Source organism: Pseudopodoces humilis, chromosome 4 (assembly GCF_049639895.1).
Source record: "Pseudopodoces humilis isolate 2021_Gansu_Grassland_sample_001 chromosome 4, ASM4963989v1, whole genome shotgun sequence".
NCBI classification, from domain to species: Eukaryota; Metazoa; Chordata; class Aves; order Passeriformes; family Paridae; genus Pseudopodoces; species Pseudopodoces humilis.
This window is the reverse complement of record NC_142203.1, coordinates 45575952-45599950: the sequence shown is the minus strand read 5'-3', so window position 1 is coordinate 45599950 and position 23999 is coordinate 45575952. Positions and strand designations below refer to the sequence as shown.

At 37.7% G+C, this 23999-nt stretch overlaps 1 protein-coding gene across 3 annotated transcripts in view; it reads left to right on the top strand.

The window, feature by feature from the left end:
• The first annotated feature begins 1007 nt into the window (after positions 1-1007).
• The window catches only part of CCDC171 (coiled-coil domain containing 171), a 165497-nt gene continuing 142505 nt past the window's right edge, over positions 1008-23999 (top strand). For all 3 annotated transcript variants that reach the window (XM_088054189.1, XM_088054188.1, XM_088054190.1), the window contains exons 1-7: positions 1008-1150; positions 3193-3299; positions 4051-4223; positions 8550-8682; positions 10174-10348; positions 12836-13017; positions 17763-17909. In XM_088054189.1, coding sequence (XP_087910315.1) covers positions 4177-4223; positions 8550-8682; positions 10174-10348; positions 12836-13017; positions 17763-17909 — 684 coding nt within the window. In that variant the 5' untranslated portion in view covers positions 1008-1150; positions 3193-3299; positions 4051-4176. The remainder of the gene's footprint in view (positions 1151-3192; positions 3300-4050; positions 4224-8549; positions 8683-10173; positions 10349-12835; positions 13018-17762; positions 17910-23999) is intronic.

The following is a 23999-nucleotide window of genomic DNA, read 5'->3' as shown; positions in this document are numbered from 1 at the left end:
TGTGTGGAACATTTTGGGCTGATAAGCTAATATTACAAGTTAATAATTTCTAAGTTTTTATACTGCCAAAGCCCATCACATAATTAAAATATGATGCTAAGTCTCTGTTTCCTTTCATATTATCACATAATTTATATATTTCAATTTGCTGAGGCCATTTTTCATATTAATTTTTGACTACTCATCAGACAACAGGAGAGGACATCCCCTTCACTCTGTATTTTTTATCAGAAAAACCCCAACCATGCTGTTATTAAGATAAATTAATCAGATCTATTTTCGTGAATCTGGGCAAAGAACTTATTTGATTTTGCACAAGACATTTAAAATAATTGCATGATGGAGAAGCAGAAAAACCCAGTATCAGTAAAAGCCAATTATAGAAATCAAGTCAGAAACTATAAATTAAATTTGGAGACTTTATCTCAGAGGGTGAAAATATTACAGAGTTTTTTTTTCCTTTCATTAAAACTTCATTTTTTTACCTTGAAGGATATACTACTGACATGTTACTGCTATTGTCCACTTTTCTAGGGTATGGTGGGGTGGATTTTATTCGCTCACTCTCTTATGCTGTTGTTGTTTGACATCATATGTTTACATCTGGGTCTTGAAATCTCTCAGTTGGGATGTTTCAAAGAACCTTTCCCTTTGCGCAGCGGTAACCTTGTAACCAGTCTCCCTCATCCACCCTGCTGTGATTTTTGTCTCACGGTCTCCCAAAACATATTTTTTTCCCCTCAGAATCAAGATAAACATTCAGTTTGCTTCTCTTGACAAGCTCACTAAAGAATGTGCTGCCCCGAATCCGAGGACATGCACATCTCAATCTGGCGCTCATGTCAATCGGTCATTTTAATTTCCCACACGCATTTCATATTTTCGGAGGTGAGAAGGCCCAGGACGCGCCCGGGGCCGGCGGTGCGGGCGCTGTGCGCGGGCCTGCGCGCGCCGCCGCGCCGCCCGCTGATGACGTTGCGCCGCGGCCGGAAGTTGCCGTTGGGAAGGCGCTCCGCGCCGGCCGCGTCCCTGCTGGCGGCACCTGGAAACGGCGCGGCGCTTCCCGGCGCTTCCCGGCTGCCCGGAGCGGCCTCCGAGTGCTGCTGCTGGAGCTCTGTTCTGACCTTGTTCCCTCAGCCCTTCCTGCCAGGTAAAGCGCCGAAGCCGCCGACACAGCGTGCGCTCAGGCAGCGCCGCTCCGGCGCCAGCGGAGCGAAGGGATGCTGCTACTTTGGTTTTCTGCTTGCTTAAAATTTTTCAGCCTGCGTTAGTGAAAAGCTAGTGGTTCGTTCAGCCGAAACTGGTGAACTTTTATAGGTTGCAGCGCAGGTGTGGTAGTTCCGCCTGGCTTTGCGTGTTTTAAATTAGCGCATCTTAGTTAGATTTAGTTTGCTGGAGGGGACTTTAGAGATCCTCCAGTTGCATTCCTTTACCGTGGGCAGGGTCACCTCCCGACAGACCAGGTTGCTCAGAGTTCCATCCAGCCTGGCCTTGAACACTGCCGGGGGTGGGGCATCCACAGTTTCTCTGAGCAGCCTGTTCCAGTGCCTCACCACCCTCACAGTAAAAAATTCCTTCTCCACATCCAGTCTAAATCAATGGCCTTCATAAAGTTAGTTAAGCATATTCAGAACTTCGTGGGGAGAATATGACACAAATTTTGTAGGTAACATCCATCGAATGTATTACCTCCTCAAGCAAAAACTTAACTATTTTGTTTGATTTGTTTGATTGTGGAACTCTTACGAGCCACTCCATGCCCAGTAATTTTTTTTTTCCCTAACTGAAATGGCATGCTTTTGGAGTGTATACATTTGTGTTCTAATAAACTACGTATGTGCATCTTAGCAGAGAAATGTTGTATATTCAAAATCATTAGCATTCCCACAAAACAGTCATTAGATATTCCCTGTTTCCCTTCCCCCCTCCCAAGGTTATTAAAAGACTTAGAAGTAATTTCAGAAGGTTCTAAAACTTCTAGGTGGTGTGGATGTGTCAGAGGAGGTTTTGCTTATGTTTTGAGATAGATTTTTTTTCTGCTGCATTTAGTTGCACCATTTTTTTTTCCTACTGTTCAGATTTTGGTATAAAGCCAAATATATTTTTTTGGCAATCAATATTAAGAAAAGGGTGGTATGAAAAACTAGTTTCTTAGTTTTCAGAGCTATGTTTTAATGTGAAAATTTGGCACAACTGATAGAGGTATAGTTTTCTATACCAGGATACCTCATTTTCTTTTTTATCAAAGCAATTAATCTTTGTTGAGTATAGTATTACAAGTACTTTATCAAGATTTTCTTCTCTCACGTAAAGTTAAAGCTTTCAGTGTGCAAGTCCCCAATAATTTAATGGAACTTAATATGTGCCTAGAAATTATACCATAGTCTATACGCTGAAAATGAGGTTTTCAACTATTTTCTTATTTGAGATGGAAAGAAAGCTATGTTGTTTTCTTTAGGAGTGTGAGTGACTGTTGCATGGCAATTATTGTGTTTTGAGTCTTATGAACACATGCACTATGGTGAATTCAAATACATAGATGTTAACAATCACAAAGGCTCCATCTAGCTATTCTATATGAATATACTGCTTCTCTGTAAAAGCAAAACAAAGAGAAAACCCCAAACCAAAAAACTCAGAGTTTTTAGAAATAATTGTTTTTTGCTTCATTTTCTGTTAAAATTATAGACTGAAGTAGAAATGTATTTTTTTCTTCTCCATATTTCTAGTGCAGCAACTGGAATGAGTAAAATCAGTTTATATTAATATGTTATGCCAACTGCTGCCATTGGACACCACAATATAAAAAACACATTAGAGTTTTAGCTTTGAAAAGAGAGCCACAAGGTTGGTGAAAGCCTTATGAGGAATGGCTGAGGTAATTTGGTCTGTTCAGCCTACAGGAGACTGAGGGGAGACCTCATTGCAGTTACAACTTCCTCATAAGGTGAAGTGAAGGGGCAGGCACTGATCGTTTTTATCTGGTGACCACTGACAGGAGTTGGGAGAATGGTCTGAAATTGTGTCAGGGGAGGTTTAGGTTGGATATTCAGAAATGTTTCTTCATCCAGAGGGTGGTTGGGCACTGGAACAGACTCTCAGGGAACTGGTGTCAGCACAGCCTGACAGAGTTCCAGAAGCATTTGGACAATGCCCTCAGGCACATGGTGACTCTTGGGGTGTCCTTTGCAGGGCCAGGACTGGGACTTGATAATTCTAATGGATGCCTTCCAACTCAGCTTATTCTATGATTCTGTGAACATGTGGCTGCAAATGAGGGATGGCAAAATGGAGTCCAGGCAAGTTTCCTGTTTTGGCCTTTAATATGGATGTCCATCTGCTGTCATGTTCAAAAACAAACCCTTATGGCTCATTAATATTGACTGTTGAATACAGCTTATGTTTCATGTTACCTTGCTTTAATTAATGAAAAGAGGTCATTAAAGAGTTTGCTGTGCAACTTGATGTAAACAATGGATTTTTTTAAGGTCTGCATTATAAATATGTTGATTTCTTTTTTATTGTAACACTTCATTCTAAAGGTGAGAGGAGTTATAGTTCAATGTAGTGTTCCTCCTGTATAGCCCTATTACAATAAACAATAAAAATATGTTCAAATAGAAAATTCCAGGTTTGTAAAACACTTGGAAGACTTGCTGTGTTAAAGGCTGTTACCAGACAGTAAACCTAGTACATGCAATCATGGTATATGCATTTCAATAGAATTTAAGAGAAATAAATTTAAGAGAGTTTGTAATATTCTTACAAGACAGAGGATCAATGTATGTAAACAAAATATTTTTTACTGATATTCTGTAAACCTTGGCAGGGGATATTCTGCTATGTTACTATATATGTATATGTTAATCTACAGTATTAAAGCTTAAAGGACTTGAAGTACAATTCTCATAGTTGTCTGAAACTGTAAAATTATAGTTGGTAATTGTTCACATGACATAGTAGTAACACTGTTTTCTAATTGCTTGTGAGTATTAACAAACTATTATTTCACTATGTTGCCAAATAAACAAAAGCATGTCTCTCTTACAGATTTTAATGTTTTTATGATACGGGAGAATCATCCTGGAGGCTTGCTAAGTAAATGTATATATAGTCAACGATTCATTCTCCAGAGTTTATAGTTTATGTAGCTTAAAAAGCTGCCTATTGGCCATCATGAGTTCATCCTCTCCAGTCAGCTGCACCGTTACAGAAGCTAGAAGGTAAGCTTCATTTCTGTATTTTTAAGTCCAGTAATATAGTTCTTGATTTTTGTGGTTTATTTTCTAGATCCCTGAAATTATGTAACTCAGGCTGAAAAATAACCAGATACAGTGTGATATACGCAAGCTATGCCATGTCAATACAGTTACTAGATCTTAGAGTTATGGAATGGCCAGAGTTGGAACAGACCTCAAAGATCATTGAAGTCCAACCCTTTGCTCTGGACAGGGTCACCTTCCACTAGATGAGATTGCTCAGACCCCCATTCACCTTGGCCTTGAGCCAACTGCAAGGAATATGGCAACCATAGCTTGTCTGGGCAATCTGTTTCAGTGCCTCACCACACTCACAGTAAAGGATTTTTCTAATATCTAATCTAAATCTACTCTTTTTACTTACAGCCTTTCTCTCTTGTCCTGTCACTTCCTGCTCTTGTAAGTAGTCTCTCTCCATCACTCTTGTAGGCTCCCTTCAGGTACTGGAAGGCCACAATTAGCTCACTCTGGAGCATTCTCTTTTCCAGGCTGAACAAACCCATCTCCCTCAGCCTTTCACCAGTTCACCTCAGGAAAAGTGCTCTATCCTGCAAATCAACTTCTTGGGCATGCTCTGGTCATGCTCCAACAGTTCCATGTCCTTCCTGTGCTCGGGACTGCAGAGCTGATGCAGCACTGCAGGTGAGGTCTCAGCAGAGCAGAGGGGCAGAATCCCCTCCCTGGCCCTGCTGCCCACGCTGCTCTGGATGCAGCCCAGGACACATTTGGCTCTCTGGGCTGGGAGTGCCCATGGCTGGGTCATGTCCAGCCTCTCCTCCACCAGCACTCCCAAGTCCTTCTGAGTCAGGCTATTCTGATCTGTCCATCCCCAGCCTGTGCTGGGGGCTTGCCCTGACCCAGGTGCAGTGCCTTGTACTGGGTCTTGGTATGCCTCCTGAGATTCCCATGGGCCCACTTCTTGAGCTTGTTCAGATCCCCCTGGATGGCATCCCATCCTTCAGGTGTGTCAACTGCACCACTCAGCTTGGTGTCACCTGCAAACCTGTTAAGAAAGTAGCTGATCCCTTTGTATCATTAATGAAGATACTAAATAATACTGGTCCCAGTATGGATGCTGAGGGACACCACTTGTCACTGATGTCCTTTGGGACTCTGAGCTATCACTTTCCTGTGGATGTTACTGTCCAACTGTTCTCATATCCACCAGTGATGAGTCCACTCATCAAATCCATCTCTCCAATTTAGAGAGAAGGGTGTTGTCAGAGGCTTTACAGAAGCCCAGATAAATGCCATCTGTAGCCCTTCCTTTGTCCATTGATGTTGTCATGTTACCAGATGATTAATTGTCTACACCTGGTGAGCTAACACAATGCTTGTTCTCCTAAAACCATTGGCCTGTGGAACTGCACAATGCCCATTGTGTAAGAAGAACTGGAAGTTCACCAGCCCCAGTGCCCTGACAGCTTGACTATGTTAGCTCTAGCACTGGACCACTATGGACTACCGGAGGGACCCCCAGGACAGAAGAATACATGTATAAAGGAGAGGGAAAATACTTAAATGATAGTGGGGAAACGATTATAATGTGTATTTTTATTCTGGGACAATCAATGACCATGCATGTAAAATACAGTATATAAACAGGAACTTTCCTACACTCAACATCCAAGACTGTAGGAGGAGCTACTGCCTTGTGTGTCTGGCTGAAAAAAGAATGCCTGCTTCTTAATGCTACATTGCTTTTAAGGAGTTTTTCATTTTATTGAATTTTTGGTAGCAGTCACTTCATCATTGCATGCGTGCTTACTGGCCATCTCATGTGCAAGAATTCTCACGTGGGCATAGGAGACATACTGAGGTAGTTTCTGTCTCCATTTGGGAGCAATGTCATGGGGTTCCAGGAGGGCTTTCTGCAATGGCTGTGGGGGGGGAAAGGTCGGTTGTAAGTCTTGCACATGGCTCTTATTTTGTTTAACCTGATACATGTTTGATCTTTGGCACAATTAAAGTCAACTTTAATTCATTCTGTTTATCTTAGCTGTGAGAGCTATTTGTCACTGTTTAAAATCTGACTGTAAAAACCTGCTGGTTGTATAGAAATAGCAAAATTCAGTGATTATTATTATTCTTATTTGTGTTCTTATTTTTATGCAGTTTACAGGTGCTCGTAAAACAAAATTTATTTTTGCCTTTTTTTTTCTTTTATGTTTCCTATATTCTTTACACATATATTTGTAGCTGTGTAGCCTATCATAGTATTTGCAGCTAGCATTTTATGTTCTCTGTTAGACAGAAAGACAAAATAAATTCCCCAGTGTCTGCAACCTGGGTGTCCAGGGTTAGATTTTGGACACACCAAGGTTGAAACTAGCTCTCTGAGACACATTTTCATAAACAAAGTTTAGTTCCTATCTAAAAGGGGGGAATTCAAGGAAGGTTGAACTGGGAGTAAACTACGTTACTACTTATGTATGTAATTGGGGATTTTTGTCAGATATGCTAATTTGCTAAACATTGCTAAAAATTGTATGGGTGTTATGCTATGTCCACATCTTAAGTGTTTTTCACCTGGCAAATTACGCACCTAAGGATCCTTAGAAAGGTAATCCCTTTTTATCACCTGACTGTGGGTGGCTCATGACTTTAGGACAAGTGAAAAGGCTTCACTCTTGCTGTTCAGATTCTTCTTATTTCCTTAATGACTTACCACCGTATTTTCTTATTGCATTAGCTAAGGGTTGCTTAAAATAATGATATGTGGTTTTACTTACCTGGGTACTGATTGTTTGCCCTTTGGGACAGTGTTGGTTCCTCTGGGTATGGGTATCATAGTAAGAACTATGATAGATGGAAATCTAGTAATGTGCCAGTGGTTTACTTGTTAATACTTGTGGGTTTTAATGATCCTTATCTCTTACGTTAAAAAAAAGAAACAGAAAATGTGTTAAGTACATGGCACCCTGTGGAACAATTACTGATGACATTCAATTATTCAGATCACACAGATGAAGTCCATCTTGTTTTTAAATGAAGATTTGACAGAATTTATTAAATTACAAAATATTTATAGGCTGTAGCTAAAAACCTGAAATTTCATAATTTTTTGTTATTAATGTCTTTAAAGGCTATTATTTAATCTAGAATACTGTTCCCCTTGTTGATGACATATGTATTAGTCAGCTTGTGTGATAAAACATATCATCAGGTAAAGGTTTTAGTTGTGAAACATGTTAATGGTGCCTGTACATAAATCTAGGAGTAAAGTAACATTTTTTTTTTATTTAGAGAAACCCAGTATACTGGAATTTGTTATTTTTTTCTGTAAAATGTATTAATTTTTTCTGTAATTTTCTGTGGGTTTTTTCTGTAATTAATACTTAAGACTTAATGTGGACCAAGGTAAGCTCTTTTAGTACTTTCAGCTCTGCATGAAATGATGCCAATTTTTTGTTTAATTTAACCGTGTTTCTTTTTACAATTTAGTTGATATTTAGTGGCCCTGTTCACTTTTGTGTGGAGCAACTGATTATTACAGCCATTCATACACAGTTCTATTAATTTGAAAAGCAACTTATATCAAATAATGTGAACACTGAGTTTCAGCTCCTGAAATCCTCTGAGTTGTCTACTTTGAAGTTATAATACTTGATTGTAAGATTATTAAACTAGTTAATTTAATATGTATTTTCATACTAATTTTTCACTCCCTACATAAAAGCTTTTTTTGATTATTTTGGTATTACTAGTGATGCTCAGAGGCAACTCATTTACCTGCCAGGTAGATTTTCTTTAGGCTGAAAAAATAATGGAAATAACACAGTATTTTGAAGGACTAGATCTTTAGTTTGTATTTTATTTGTCATCAACTGTTTATCTGTAATTTAGATGCATATATTTTTAAAAACAAAGTGTGAGTGAGACTTACTATTTTTTTCCACATTTATGCATTTGTGACAGTGATGTTTTTAAGACAGCAATCCATGTTAAAAAATGAGCCTTACTGAAGAGACAAACAGAAACTTGTTAGTCATTTTAATATATAGTATTGGAATGATGTTTTTAAGCATCCTGGAAGTTTATTGTATTAATAAAACTAATGAAAAATAATTAAAAGCATGCTTAAATCAACCAAGGGAAATTCAAAGTTCATATCCGATTGAGTTACTCCTTCTACATCTCTCATAGTTTTGCATAATAAGTTACAGTTGGTGTAGTTTTACGTAAGAGAATGTATAGAGCTTTGGACCCACAATCTGATAATTGAAATAAAGGAGCATTAAAACTTAAAAGGAATGCTTGTGTTTTTTTTAAAACAAGAATATTTTGCAGCTTACATAATGAGGAATGTGAGTTACTACTGAAGAGCAATGAATCGGAATTGGATGCTGTTTTATGTCTGAGATGGAAACTTCTTCAAGCTAAAAAAGAAAATTTGGACTTAACTATTCAACATAATCAAGAAGTAAGGACTTGTTTTCCATTTGCCTTATTTTACTCTTGGAATGTCATATTTCAATACTCTCACATGGTGGATCAAAATCATAGTCAGAAGCTGGAAAATACCAAGAAACGTATCACTCTAGGGACCTCTCATACCTGTTCATAGATACTGTTACCACCTCTGCTGTCACTGTTAATAGTTAAAGGTGGGTAGGTAACTCAAGCACTTCTCAACAGCAAAATGCATAAGAATCTTATGTACCCCAAGCTCAATGTAAGAGATGGTTTGTTTGTTTGGTTTTAATCCAGATAGTTCCATGTATCCATTTTTTGCAATCACACTACAGTTGATAAGCCAATTATAAAATAAAAATGAGCAAGTCATTGTGGGAGAAGCAGGCATCTCAATTTGGGTACATACCCAGATAATAAATATATTATTATTAATATATTTATTAATATATATTATTAAGATAAATAAATATATCATGGGACAACAAACTTGATTTATTGGCTGTATTTAGCCAAAACCAGATGAATGAGCACCCACATCAACTGCTCCTGGCAGACTGTGTAGAGCAGAGTGCTACCTATAGTAGTAATAATAGTTCCTCAGCAGCATAGTTCAAACCAGATTAGCATTAGCAAATATGGGAAGTGTGCCTAGCAGCAATGTACTGAAACTGATTACAACTTAGTACCAACCTTTTCCTGTGGGGAAACTGATATTCATATTAAAGAAAATATTAATTCAGTATATTCTTAATGCTACTTCATTTCAACACTAGTTTGCTACAACATCATAGAGGAAATCCTTTGTAATGTGGGTGATTTCCCACGTGTGAAGTTCTCATTAACAAGAATATTGCTACTTTGTGGATGTTTTGAAGGAATATGTATTTTACGTTCCACCTTCTTGTGTTGAAATATCTTGAACTTGATTTTCTGAATCCAGTTTTTGGCAGCAAATATTGATTCTCAGCCTATATAAGATTCCTTTTGGAAGTGTTTTCTATTCTTTGTTTGTTGTGTGTTAACATTAATGGCATCTGATTGATTATTGAGCATTATTGGACTGAATTTTATGCTTGTATGTATATTTGTGAGTTACTATGTGTCTGATATCCCAGTATGACTTTTTCTGAATGTTACCAGAAAATTGTCCAGAATATAATGTTTCTCTTGTGGCATTTTCTCATTCGAGGTGCAGAAGATGGCAGTAACATATGGTTAATTTTTTTAAGGTAGTGTATTTTTTGAAAAATTGAGGGGTATGTTAGAAAGTACATGAAATTCATGTAGGAAAAGGATCACTTTGCAAAAACCAATGAAGTATTGAAATGTGCATAGACATGCAGTTGTAAGACTGGATTTCAAATTCAAGTGGAATAAGAAGGCAGTTGTGAATGGGATTCCAAGTACCTTCTAAAAATATTCTGTAGATGTATTTCTGTAATGTGTTGCACTTTTTCAAGAGAACATTATTAGCAGCTTTGTGAAATTTAATTTCTAGGTGTCCAACTATGAAAAACAGATAATCAAATTACGGTCAGAAATTGAGAGAGGAGAAGCTGTTCGACAAGGTCTGGAGTATGAGTTGGCAGTTGCCAGAAAAGGTGCCCATCTGAAAATGTGTACTGCAGAAGAAGAATTAAGTGATGCAAGGAACAAACTTGTGGAACTGCAAGGTAGGTTTCAAAAGAGTAAAGATGGAATAAAGGCTAGGTCTCTTTCATGTCACTAAGGTAAGTCGGAAGCAGGGACTTAATTAAATTTTCTAGTTACTGCTGGTTTTTTTTAATCTGTCTTATGTTCCCATCTCTTATCCATCTACTTTTGAGAGCTCTTACTGTTTCATGTGTGGGTTGGAACTAGGTGGCTAATCTTCCAACCTTCTTTCCTCTTATCCATCACCTTTTGTTATTTCTTCCTGTCTGTGTATAGAGTTGTAATCATGGTGGCCATCTTCACATCCAGTTTATCTCTGTGGCCAGTAGTTCTTTTCCATTTCAGAAGGAAAAAAAAAAAAAAAAATAGAAGAAAAAAGACTAGCAAAAATTAATTTCTGCTCATTTGTTTGCTCTATTTCCAGCAGCTTTTTTCTAGAAGTTCTCATCACATGTCTATTTTCTTTCATATTTTCAAATGTTTCAAGCTTTTCATTGTTCATGTGTGGTTTATTTTTTTCTCATTGTGTTTGTTTCTTTTTTTATAATGTGTGTTGTGGTAGTAGTAGGTGGAAGGGAAGGTTTTAACCTTTTTATTTCCTACTAATTTTGTATTCAGAAACTTACATCCTTTATATTCCTCAGAGAGATTTTTCATACTTGCAAGAAGTGAGGTGCATTTTTAGTTACCTAAACTAGTATATCTATTTAATCTAGTACAGAAGATGTATCTATGATTTTGATGAGCCATTGATATTCAATGAAGAGTTTGGAGTACTTCATGAAGATTTTAACCTTCCAAGAACCAAAATGGAGTCTGGATCTTGCAAGTACTTAAAGTAACAAGTATTTTTAAGATATTTTGAAAGCTGAACTTTCACTCCTTTGGAGAACACATGAATAATCAAAAATCTAAAGGGTTGCAAGCACATGAAAAATGACACATCTTTGTATATAGATTGCAATCTGGAAGAAGGCATTTTTTCCCCCCTTGGAAATTTCTCTGTGATTACAAATGGAAGATTTGATTTGTTAGTTTCTCACCTAGAGTAAAGTTATGTTTCTTTCCATGAGTGCTAGTTTCCTTGCCAGTGTAAGAGTCATGCCATGCAGATACCAAGAGGCAGGACCCAAGAGGTGTTGATGCTGATGGAACCACAGCACAGAGAACCCAGTCTGCTGGGATGCCTGTGACTTTCCTGAATGAACTAACATGTGGTGAGGGGGCTGGAGAGCAAAAAAGAATAGGAGTCTTTACAGAAGCAAGGGATGTCTTAAATGCACATAGGTGTTAGTTTCTTTCAATACCATAGTCAATAATTAGTAGTCTGTCAATTGACAATGAATTCCATTGCCTGAAATTTCTCAAACTTTTTTGTCTGTGACAAGTGCCAAAGAAACCAAATTATTTTGCTGCTTAATTTTTTAGCAATTAATAATATCCGGATTCTTTTCCTTTGCCCCTTGGAGCATTTCTCACCTCACATGGTGCTTTGATATAACCCCAGCATATCTCCTGAGACAGAATACTTCATTTGTGCCTTGTACTCTTCAGTGTTTTCTCCAGATTTTTTTCTGCTATTCTTATTCAGGGCTGATTTTCTTCCATCTGACAGTCCTTTCCTGTCATTGTGTCCACTGATTCTCTGTGTCATCTTATTGTGTTCTCTTCATTTAATTATTTTCTGACTAGGAAGAAATGCCAGAAAATTGGGATGGATTTGAAATAAAATCCTGTTACAAAGAGGTGATGACTTAAGTGCTAATGCAGCTAGTTGTATTCAGTAAAATGGAAAGCCGTTGTGAAATATTTTCTCCTATAAAGCTGCTTACATGTTATGAAGGCTTCTATGGCATTTAAGCTTTCACAGAAGAGTGTATACAATGTTCCCCATCTCAGGTCATTTGTTGGCTGAAGATTTAAATCTCTTGAGGAGCAGTTAAGTTTCCTTGGAAAAGCTAAATCTTTGCATGGTAACCTAACCTGCCTTAGGTTTATCTACAGTCTCTTTCATGGAAGAGGTGCCTATCTTCAATGTCATTTAAACTGAGCTCAAATTTAATTGATACAGACTAATAGCCGTATCAAAAATGACATTTAGAAATAAACTGGCAAAATGTAGCAATTTGAAAATAAGTCCTCCATTCTATAAAGATATAATTTCACAGAATCACAGAATATGGTGATTTGGAACTGATCCACAAAGAGTTATCTCATGTTTTTATTCTTTTCTAAGAGAAAAAAAGTGTTTTAATTTTTAAAAATCTCTCATACATTCCTATGTTCTTGTGGGAAAGATGTGATAGGAGCTATCACAAAATCTGATAGTGTCTTCTTAGTGAAGATGGTGCTCTCCAGTGCTGGAGAGTTAATGTTGCAGTGTTTCACAGGATATTAAAATAAACTGAAGAACTGATGATCATTATGTGTTTGGCTTTTTTTTTTTTCCTTGGTAAATTTTGCCATGCTACTTCTACCTTTTTTCTTTCTTTTTCTTTAAACAATAGTATTCAATGAAAACCTTCAGCAGAAAGTGGCAGAGACTGAGAAAACATTTCATAATGCTCAACAGAAGTGGGAAGAAGAACAGCAAAGACTGGCAAGGGCGAAGGATGATATCAGCAGAATTTATAACGATGAATATATATTCCTTCTTAAGGAAAGAAATGAAGTAGAAACGATTTTACTGGTATGGTGTGTTAGTAGTTGTGAAGTTGTGTGAGATAATGGCTGGAACCATAATTTTTTGGTGTGAAGTGTGTAGTGGGTTGAGGTTTTTCTGATTTAGAAAAAAATCCCCAAAGTAGCTAAATGCTGCAGAGTATTTCTGAAGAACATAGCCTTATGAAGTTACACCTAGTGTGCCACTGTGTTTCTTGCTTTGATGAAATGAATTATGGCTGGTTTTGATGGCAAATGCCTAAATGAAGTTAACCAGTGCACAGTCCATTTGCACTGTCATGCAATACTGAGTTAGTAAAATCAGGGATACCTAACCACCTACTGATTCAATTTCCTTGTTACTTCCCCCAGTCTGACATCCAATAGTGTGTGAATATGAAAATAATTTGTATAATATGAAGACCACATACTTTCAGGGGACCTGAACAGTGGTGATGGGATTTCCAGCTGTGCATTGTATGTTACTCACTCCTTACCACATTTGAAAAGTAAGCATTGCTAGGAATTCTGCCATTTGGTTAGATAAAAAACACCTAATATTAAGAGATGGCCTTATAATCTACTTTAGAGTGTGGGGTTTGGTTCTTTAGTAATTAATTTCATCATTTTTCCTGATTTATACTGATACTTATATATCCTTTGGGTGTTAAACATGTAAAAAATAATAGAAGTACAAACTTGTTTCTACAAGTTTTTACTTGTTTTTTAGACAGCCAAACTAATCAAAACTAAAATATGTTTAGAAGAAATCATGTAGCATTATGGTGTGGAAGTGCTGAGTGAACATAAGTTACCTTTTGCCTGCTCCAGAGAGACACAATTACACCACTGTACTTCAATGATACTTTTGTCTTTTTAAATGACAAGTTACGTATGTTGTATCTTAGCTGGGTAAGAAACACTGATGCAAAACCAGAATGTATTGAGCTGTAGTTAATAAAAAAAAGTGTATTCATAAGGCTGATAGACATTTGCACTGCATGATGTATGGAGAAAGCAGATTGCTGCTATAAAATTAGCATGTTAATATATATTCTTCTTTTGTAGTCCCTTCTAAGATGTAACAGACTTGTCTCAGTTGGGATGGGCATTGGTCAAGCAGTAGAAAATTTTCTGGTTACTTTTTTCCAACCCAGTCAGCTCCAAGCCTGGGACAGTCTTCTCAAATGACACTAAACTTACCTGGCAGCTTGACAGCCAATTTCTGACAGTAAACCTACCTGTGGTACTATGTATGGTGCTGTTGGTCAGATTCTATATGGCACCTGTAGAAGCAGTTTGCAAAACAAAACAGGGCAGAGACACTCCTTTAATTACATATATTTCAGAAGTACTATGTACTGACTCTTGAGCTGTTTGAAGGCAAGATCTGGAAGGAGTGGTGCAGTAATGACACCTGTACTAGAAACCAGGTAGTGTGTGGGTAAGTAGTGTTTCTGTGCATGGACTGCAAAAGTAGTTGTGTGTTGTTTATCTTAATGACAAAGAGACCTGATGGAAAAGGATCCCACTGATTTCAATTTTCTCAAAGTCAATTCTTAAAAAAATAAGGTTAGGCTTAGGCATTGAGGAAACTTACTCTTAGACACAGTTTTCTTATTAAGTTGCCAGGTAAAGCAAGCTAAAAGTGGTGCTTTGGCTCTGTGTTCTGGCTAACAGTAGACAGAGTTAAGTTGAGGAGGATTTGGAATGGACTTGTCATCTCTTGTATGTAGTGTTTAGAGGTGTTTATTCAGTGTGTTTAATACTGTGTAAAAGAATGATGTTTTAAGTATACTATGCTCTTAGAAGTAATGTTTATCCTCATATCAAAAGGAACAGTGGATTGCTTGGGTCATTGTGTTCTTTGTCAATATATGTTGATTTGGAAGGGGAGGGTGATTTGTAGAAGCAGGGGTTTGGTTGGAGGAGTGTACTAAAGCTACGTAATTGTTTGTTGCTAAAGTAAATGTGATTCACTACTAGGTGTCAACTACCAGTGTGTGTGCTTTGAATAGTAAAATTTTCAAATTTCTTCAATTGAAAATAGTTTAGTTTTTCTGCTTTGTTTTTGTAGTGTTCCCTTGGCCATTACCCTAGTTATAGTTACATAAAGTTATAAAATGCTGGGAAATAAAAAAAATACATAAATCTTGAATCTGGACTTGACTATCTTAGTTGTTGTTTGAAAGCTCAACTGATTTAACTTGGCAGATAAATATCAGATGGGTCTAAGTTTGTAAACTAAAACTTCAGCATTTCAGTCTTTTGTGTTGTGTATTTACAGTCTCATTTTAAATAATTTGTAGTTATTTTGAGTTCTGAAATGGAAGCTAAATAAAGTGGTCATAATATGTAAGTAGAAGCAAGATTCTAAGCATGTATGGCAAATCCTGAGTTCCAAGATTCTAAGCATGTATGGCAAATCCTGTAGCACTTTGTGAACTACAAATCTGAACTTAGCTATGAAAATGCTAAGGTAGGCATAGAAATAAAATCAGTTGAATCTACTAAACTGTATCTCTGTGATATGGAGTAAAAGTAATCCTTTCTGCTTTCTAACAGAGAAGGGTTTGCATTGTGCTATGTTGAGTGTGCTTAGCATAGCGTTTGGTACACAGTAAAAGACGTTAGAGTTCAATAGTAAGTGCAATAGCATCATCTTGTGGTGAGTCAGAATATAGTATTCCTTCACAGAAGCACTCAGTTTTTCCATAGACTATTTGTGAAAATGTGTTGTTTATACACACTTTAAACCAACCAACCAGCCATGTTTTTGATAAGCAAATATGTATAGTGAGTGTGTATATGACATGCTAATACGCATGTATATATAAAGGTGTTTTCTTTTTTAGCATGGTGAAATATGCTAATGGTGAAGGTCTTTCTGACCTTCCAAGGGAAGGTAACTGCTGGAACAATCTGACATAGTCATACCATGTCTGAAAAATTCAGAGATTTCAAGATTCTGAAGTCATGTTGACCTGTTTAACAAGCTTGATGTATTATTCATGTCAGTCTTTGTCTGCTAGTGTTAACTACATTTCCAGCATAAAATATTTTGAAGTCTTGATGTAGTATTTTTCCAGGAAACTATGTATTGCTTAGTTCATATGTACTTTTCACAGTTCACTGCTGTTAATACGTGGAAGCTAAATCTCAAGAGAAATATTTCTATATCTTTCCAATATGGAGAAGATGAGAGTAGTTGTAAATTTGAGTAAAAGTAATTTTTTTTTTGCATGCTGGTGGGAAGAAACCTCTTAATTGTCTTGGTATTACAGTCAAAGTTAGAGAATTACCTTAAATTTAATCCATATCCAGGTAGACTGTTTTTGCAATATTTTGATTTACTGAGTTTACTATTTTTTAATTCACTTGTTTCACAGGCATGCTCCTTATTCCCTTGTTCCCTTGTTCCCTTTTCAGAGAATGCCAAAAACAGTGTCATAGTGCCTCCACATGAAAAAAGAGAAAATTAATTATTTTTTTCAGTTACTAGTTGGTAATAATGGAGTGGCACTAGGTGTTAATAAGGGAGTCATGAATCTCTTAGTGTTGTGTTTAAGTGGCTAAGACTTTATACCTTCAGTCATGAAGAGCTTCTAAAATTTGTTTTAAACTTTTGAGAAGACTCATATTTCTTTGATCTTCATGTATAAACATGTTTCTGTCAAATTTCAATCTTCTGAAGAATCATTCTTTATGAATAATGCATTTTTCTTTTCCTTCTCCTCACTGCTCTGCAGATGCCATATGATTAGTAATCTTCAGGAACAAGATTATGTGATATAAGAGTAATAGCAGAATTTGTAGACCAGGTTTATTTTCACAAAATGTCTCTTGCCACGATAAACGATAGGAATAAATGAACAGGAGGACTTAAAAGTAATCTTTCTGTGTTTTGCGCAAAACGTAATTGGCTCTCCAAAGGTCCTCCAGCTAAGTCACTGGATTTGTAACTTGTTTCTGATGCTAATTATGGAAAACCTTACTCCTGTCCACTAGACCAAAGCTATTCTTTTTTGATTTCTTCTGGAATCTCCAGCTTAAGTAGGAACTAGGCTACTGGGGGCTCATTATTTGGCTACTTTGCTCTGTGTCTGGTGTGGCATGAATGAGGATTTTGTAGTAGTGACTCCACAGAGCTGCTGAGTCCAATAGTATTAGCAATTACACCAACCTGTAGCTTGGTTCAGCTTTCAAAGGCAGAAATTTTGGTGGAGAACAGCTTAGTTATTTTATCTTTCCAAGAACTTCATAGTTCATATAGCTAATTTTTAAATTCAGTTTCTAGACAGAAAAGTCCTCAGAATAGTAGAAATTATGCATATTTAATCTATGGGAGTAATTTTCAACAAATGTCTGATTATTTGTTTTGAAGTTCTAACAGTAAAAATAATAACAAAGTAAAACTTCTGTCTATGTATCATTTCATCAAATGCACTTAACTTTGTTTCCCTCTCCACCATTGACATTGAGCTCTGAGAGAGAACAAATTGGAGGAGCAGCCTTGTACCACTTTGGAGAAAGATTTCCTGTGGAGAATTGGCTCTGACTTTAGTATTACTGCAGAAGGTCGTGTTTGTAGTGAGTTGTGAGCCAACACATGTTATCCGGTAGCAAATGAAGAACATGTCTGTTGTTGGGTAAATGGTTGACATGTGCTGATGTATTAGATTTTAATAACCTATTCTGATGCAGTCTTTCCTCTTTGATCACTCTACTTTACCTTAGCAAAAGTAACTCTTAATGCCTTATTTTTTTTTCTAGGAGCTGAATAATGAACTACAAAATACACGCAAGAAATTGAGAGATGTGGAGGTGGAACACAGTGGCTGTAATGAGATGCTGAGATCTCAGGCCAATGAACTTAAATACAGCACTGAACGAGAGAAGAAACTTAAAAAGGAACTTGAAGTAAGGCTTTTTTACTATTGCTATTAGTCTCAACAAGCACTGACACTGAACAATTTAATTTTTGAGTGATGTAACCTTCCACTTGGGCTGGAATTCTGTGTACTTGATGAACAAAATACTGAACATCTGTTTTGCCTAAAAGGCTGAACAGGTGAATGCCACTTTTATTGTCTGCCTGGCTTGAGACTTGTCTTTAAATAGCAGATGGGAAGAGGTTTATATAAGTGTGACAATGAGGCTAACTTTACTTTAGGAACTCCAAAGTCTTAATTTGTCTATCTTCTTATATTTTTGGATTATTTGATTTCTGGTGGAGAATCTGCTGGAGGCGCAGAAATTGCCAGATGTTGTGCTAGGTGAGGGAGTAGAATGTTGGAAGATCACAATGGTCTTACAGCAGCTTCCTCCTGTCTCGAGTTAGTTACTGAAGGTTTAGTTTTCCTCTCTGTTGAGTGACATCTATGGCTGAGAAGTCTCTAGTCTTTTAAGTATGCTCTTTACACTAAACAGCTAGTTTCCTCCTAAGTTTCAATATTTTATTTGTCCACTGGTAGGCTTCGTAGTAGTTATGTTATCTGTTTGTACAGTCTGGACCAAGACTTTCTTGAATATTTCTCATTGCAGAAAAGCATAGTGAGTGGACAATTCTTTATCCCAACATATGTTTACTACCAAAGGCATCTTTAAATATTTTCTGCAGTGAATTTAGAAGAACTGCCACTTCTTAAATGTTGTATAACCTTAAAGGAACAAGTGACATAGTTTTCAGCTGTGTTTTTTTTCTGTTGTTTTTCTCTTAAAGGCAAAATTAATATTTTAAGCGTTGATTTTTAGGTAGGTAGAGTCCTGCATTAAGGATGAAGCACAAAAGAAAATTTCTACAGGGAAAATCAAAGCTCATCAACTAAAAACACTGACTTATTGACCAACAAGGTAGACTTTTGTTCCCTCAAAGAATTCTACAGGAAATCCATTGTCATGTATTTTGAGCTGCACTTACTGGCCTAGGTGGAATTGCCTTCAGTTGGGAAGTGTTGCATACTGTGAAGCTCCAATAGCCCTTTTAAAATAACGCCAAGTTTTGCTTCCCAGTACTTGAATAAGGACTCTTCTTGTGACTTCATAGTTTTTGTATACTAGCAGAGAAGTCATGAGCTGAAAGGAGGAGAAGCAAGGCAGCAAATAATTTATATTTTTGAATATTTTGATTTTATATACCCACCATCTGTAATTGAAAAGAAAGAGTGCAATTTGTTGAAAATGTGCAGTTGCTGTACCCTAATGATGGTCTTACTAGGGTAATGCTACCTACTGACCACAATCAGAAAAAAATATTATTGTTGCTTCTAAATTTATGTTATTTTGTTATTTTAACTTTCTGAATATTTTAATAATGTAAGAAAACATATTCAGTTTACAGAAAAAATGAGTCTCATGGTACTTATTGATAAGGATAGCTATTTTTAGCAGTGGTTAAGGAAAAGTATATGATGAAAACATTTGCATTTGAAAGTTAAAGAAAATTAGCACAGGTCCTTGAATCAAAAAAACCAAACTAGGTTAGTCTTCAATTCATGTCCTGTTGGCTGCTTGCATCTCACTCTACATCCTAAAAGTAAATTGTATATGTGTAATTATCTGAAAGGGCCTATAATAACCTTGTAGATGGTGATTCTACCACGTCCCTGGGCAGCCTCCTCCTATGCTTTGCAACCCTTTCCATGAGGAATTTTTTCCTCATATCTGATCTAAACTTCCACTGGTACAAGTTGAGGCCATTTCCTCTCGTTCCATCATCTTGCTACCTGCAGAAAGAGACTGACCCTCAGCTGGCTACAGCTTCCTTTCGAGCAGTTGTAGAGAGTAATAAGGTCACCCCTGAGCCTCCTTTTCTTCAGGCTAAAGACTCCCAGATCCCTCAGCCACTCTTCACAGGAGTGAAGAGTCTCCACTTCACTTCCCATGTGTTCCAGACCCTTCACCAGTTTTGCTGACCTGCTCTGGACATGCTCCAGCACCTTGACGTTCTTTCTGAATTGAGAGCCCCACAACTGGACGCAGGATTGGAGGAGTGGCCTCACCAGTGCCAGGTACAGGGGGACAGCCCCTGCTCTGCTCCTGCTGGCCACACCATTGCCGGTACAGGCCAGGATGCCATTGGTACAGTCACTGTCACCAGTACCCCAGGTCCTTTTCTGCTGGGCCACTTTTCAGTCACTCTGCCCCCAGACTGTGGCACTGCCTGGGGCTGCTGTGGCCAAAGTGCAGGACCCAGCACTGGGCCTTGTTGAATGTCATGGCATTGGTCTTGGCCCATCTCTCCAGACATTCCAGCTCCCTCTGCAGAGCCTTCCCACCCTACAGCAGATCAACACTTCTGCCCAGCTTGGTGTCATCTGCAAATGCAGGTGCATTTAATCCCCTCATCCAGATTACCAATAAGGATAGTAAACAAGACTGGCCCAAATACTGAGCCTTGGGGAACCTCACTGGTGCCAGCTGGATGTACCGCCATTCCCACCACTCCTGGGGCCTGGCCATCCAGCAAACAGTGTACCTGTTCACACCATAAACAGCAACTTTCTCCAGGAGTATGCTGTGGGAAATAGTTTAAAAGCCTTTGTTAAAGACTAGATCTATAACATCCATAACTTTTTTCATCCACTAAGTGCATTATGGTATCAGTATCCAAGCTGAATTTCTGTTAAGATATAAAAGCGTTAGAGTAGTATGCCTCAGACAGAATGATCTAGTTTTTTTCATGAAGTAGATCTGTATTTCTTTTTACTCTCTTTATACATTTTTTAGCTTATGGATTGAAGCTGGTAGATACAGGATACATATCTTTAATTTCCATGCCTCATGTTAATGATCATTTGGTTAATAAATGTGTAGTTGAGTTCTTGATGAACTTAAGAAACTTCTTAAGGTGATTGTGTGAGGAGTAGTGTAATTCTACTTAAACCTCAATCTTAAAATATTTTATTATATGCTAGTTCTCGAAAAGCAATGAATTTGAACATTTTCTGGAGTTCACAAATCTGTTCTTTTGCTAGCCTCTGCTAGACATAAGGGAGAAATCCATGGGAAAATACTTGGGTTTTGGTAATGGAAGGAAATGTTAAATTTAAATTTTTTTACTTTAGTACAATGACACTTGTTTGAAGGATTATATCCAAAGACTTACAAAGAAAGGAATGTACAAAAAACCTTTCTGCCACCCGTTTTGGAGTTTTTTTACTTATCTTTTTTCTTCAAATATTAGTCTGGTTTTATCTTTGACTAATTACTTTGATCATGGTTGAAAAGAGGAATTTTCTCGTTTCCAAAGTTAGAAACTGAGAGAAAGAATAATGGTAAGTTTCCGTGAAGTTTTCAGTTGAAAGATAGCTGTTGCACTGTCTAATTTGCTAGCTTTCCAATTTGCAGTGATAACAGTAAGTTGCATAGATTTGGAGTGCTTCTGAAGTATGAAACACACTGTGCCAGAAAAATTGAGATTGAGAACCTCAGATACCATTCTGCCTCTTCAGCCTGAGAATCAGTAGCCAAAAAAATTATTGATCTATTGCTATTGAACTCATCAAGATAATACTATTTATGATAATCAATTTTCCAGAACCAGTCTTCTGTTTTTGCTTTAGTTCAATTGCTAGTGAGGATTCTTGGGGAATACTTGAAAAAGACAAGAAAACTTATCATATAAAAATAATGTTTCTTGTGATATATCCAGCCAAAAAGTGGGTGGGAAGGTGGTTTTGCAATGAGAATGTAGACTTTACCACAAGAAACAAAATTATTAGCTTATAAATTTCAAACTCTTTGCCTTGTTCCTATAAATGTAATGATTTTCTGTTTTTTTTTTTAATGTGTCTGAGGCTGCCAACTCTTAGTAAGCTGAAGCTCAAGGTCTCTCAAATTTTTTAAGTCTTATGAGGCCTGAAGAATGTTCTATAACTTGGTCTGTTCAATTTCTGAGAATGAGTATATTGTCATATTTCTGAGACCTCTAGTTTCTATTTAAAGACTATTCCTTTAGCTTTCCTTTTCTACTTCTGTTTCCTCCATTATGTATATTGACATGAGGTGCTAAACAGGTATGTTTGTATTAGCTTGGTAAGGCTGCTGTGATGCAAAGGGGACTTGGGGAATGGTTAATATCTGTATTTGTATGAGGTATATGTATATGCAATGCTTGAAGGCTGTGGGCTTATTTCTCACTCTTTCTAAGTCAGTGAAACATGACATTTAGATTGCAGCCGAAAACAAAACTAGCCCCTCCCAAATCTGCAAACACACATTTTGCGTGGTGTTTTTTGTTGTTTTTTTTTTTGTTGTTTCTTTGGGTTTTTTTTTGTTTGTTTGTTTTGGTTTTTTTTTCCTGTTTCTGGATTGCACTGTTGGTGCTCATCAGAAAGACTTGCAAAAGCTCCAAGCAGTGCAAGAAAGGACATTCCTCAGTCTGCTGACTGTTAAACTGTTTGCCTATGACTACACACTTCTTGACAGCTTAATCTTCTGCTTTCTAGAGTCTCCACAATGCATAGCTGTCATCCAGGAATTCTAGCTGCTGTGACTGTCATATATTAGTTACTACATGCTTAGTAGTATGTAATATACTTATGTGTGTATATATGTATATATATATGTGTGTGTGTATATATATATATGTCTAAAGAGGTATACTTTAGATAAAAATATATAGTACCACATACTTAGAGGATTCTATGCGCTGCAGGTTGCTCAGTAGTGGGAACTCTCTGGTGGCTTCGAAGTTATATTTCTTGAGTGACAAGCTCACTGACATAATGACTTCTGCAAAGGATTTGAGTGTCCTGTACAACATCCTTGTCTCTGAAATGGAAAGACATGGATTTGATGACTGCAACACTTGATAATAAGGAGTTGGCTGGATGGTTGCCCTCAAACAGTTATGGTTGATTGCTTGATATCCAAATGGAGAGCAGTCATCAACCAAGGATTGATACTGGGACCAGTGCTTTTTAGCACCTGTCAGTGACATGGAGAGTGGCATCAAATGCACACACAAGTTTGCTGACAGCATGGAGCTGTGTGGGGCAGTTGACACACTGGAGGGCCAGTATGTCATTCAGGGAGACCTTGACAGGCTTGAGAGGTGGGTCTGTGCAAATCTCTTGAAGTTCAGCAAGGCCAAGTAACAGTGTCCTATTGCCCCAGGGAAATTCCAAGCACCAGTGCAGGCTGGGCAGAGAATATGGAGTGAGAGCCCTATGGGGAAAGACCTGGAGAGTGCTGATGGGGATGAGAAGCTGGACATGACCCAGCAGTGTGTGCTCACAGCCCAGAGACCCATCTGCATCCTGGGCTGCAATCAAAGCAGCATGGCTGCCAGGGTGAGGGAGGGTATTCTGCCTCTCTGCTCACTCTGGTCAGAGACCCCACCTGCAGTGCTGCATCTGGCACTAGGGTCCCAACATAAGCACATGGACCTGTTGGAGTGAGTCCATAGGAGGGAGAGCCACAAAGGTGATCAGGGGGCTGGGAGTACTGCACCTGTCCAGTAATGACTGACTGAGAGAGTTGGGACTGTTCAGCCTGGAGAGGGCTTTGGGGACACCTTACAGTAGCATTCCAGTGACAAAAGGAGCCTACAAAAAAGCTGGAAAAAAGACTTTATACAAGGTCATGTAGTTATAGAACAAAGGGGAATGGCTTTAAACTGAGTAGATTTAGATTAGATGTTAGAAGAATTTCCCTACTATGAGGGTGGTGAGGCACTGGAGCTAGTTGCCTGCGGAAGTGGTAAGTGCCCCATCCCTGGCAGGGTTCAAGGCCAGGTTGGATGGGGCTTTGAGCAAGATATCTTAGTGGAAGGTGATGTTTATTGTTCTTTTGCACACAAACTATTTTATACTTCTATGCTAATGGACTTCATCTCAGAGAAGAACTTCCTCTTCATAGAGCCCTGTGTCATGATTTATTGAAGTTCTGTTTGAAGACTGGTTAGTCTTCAAAAAAAAGTCCCTCAGACCAAAGTTGTTTCAACAGTGTTTTATGTAGCCCTCACAAGTATTTAGCAGTAAGTCACATGAGTCTTGTCTATGTGCT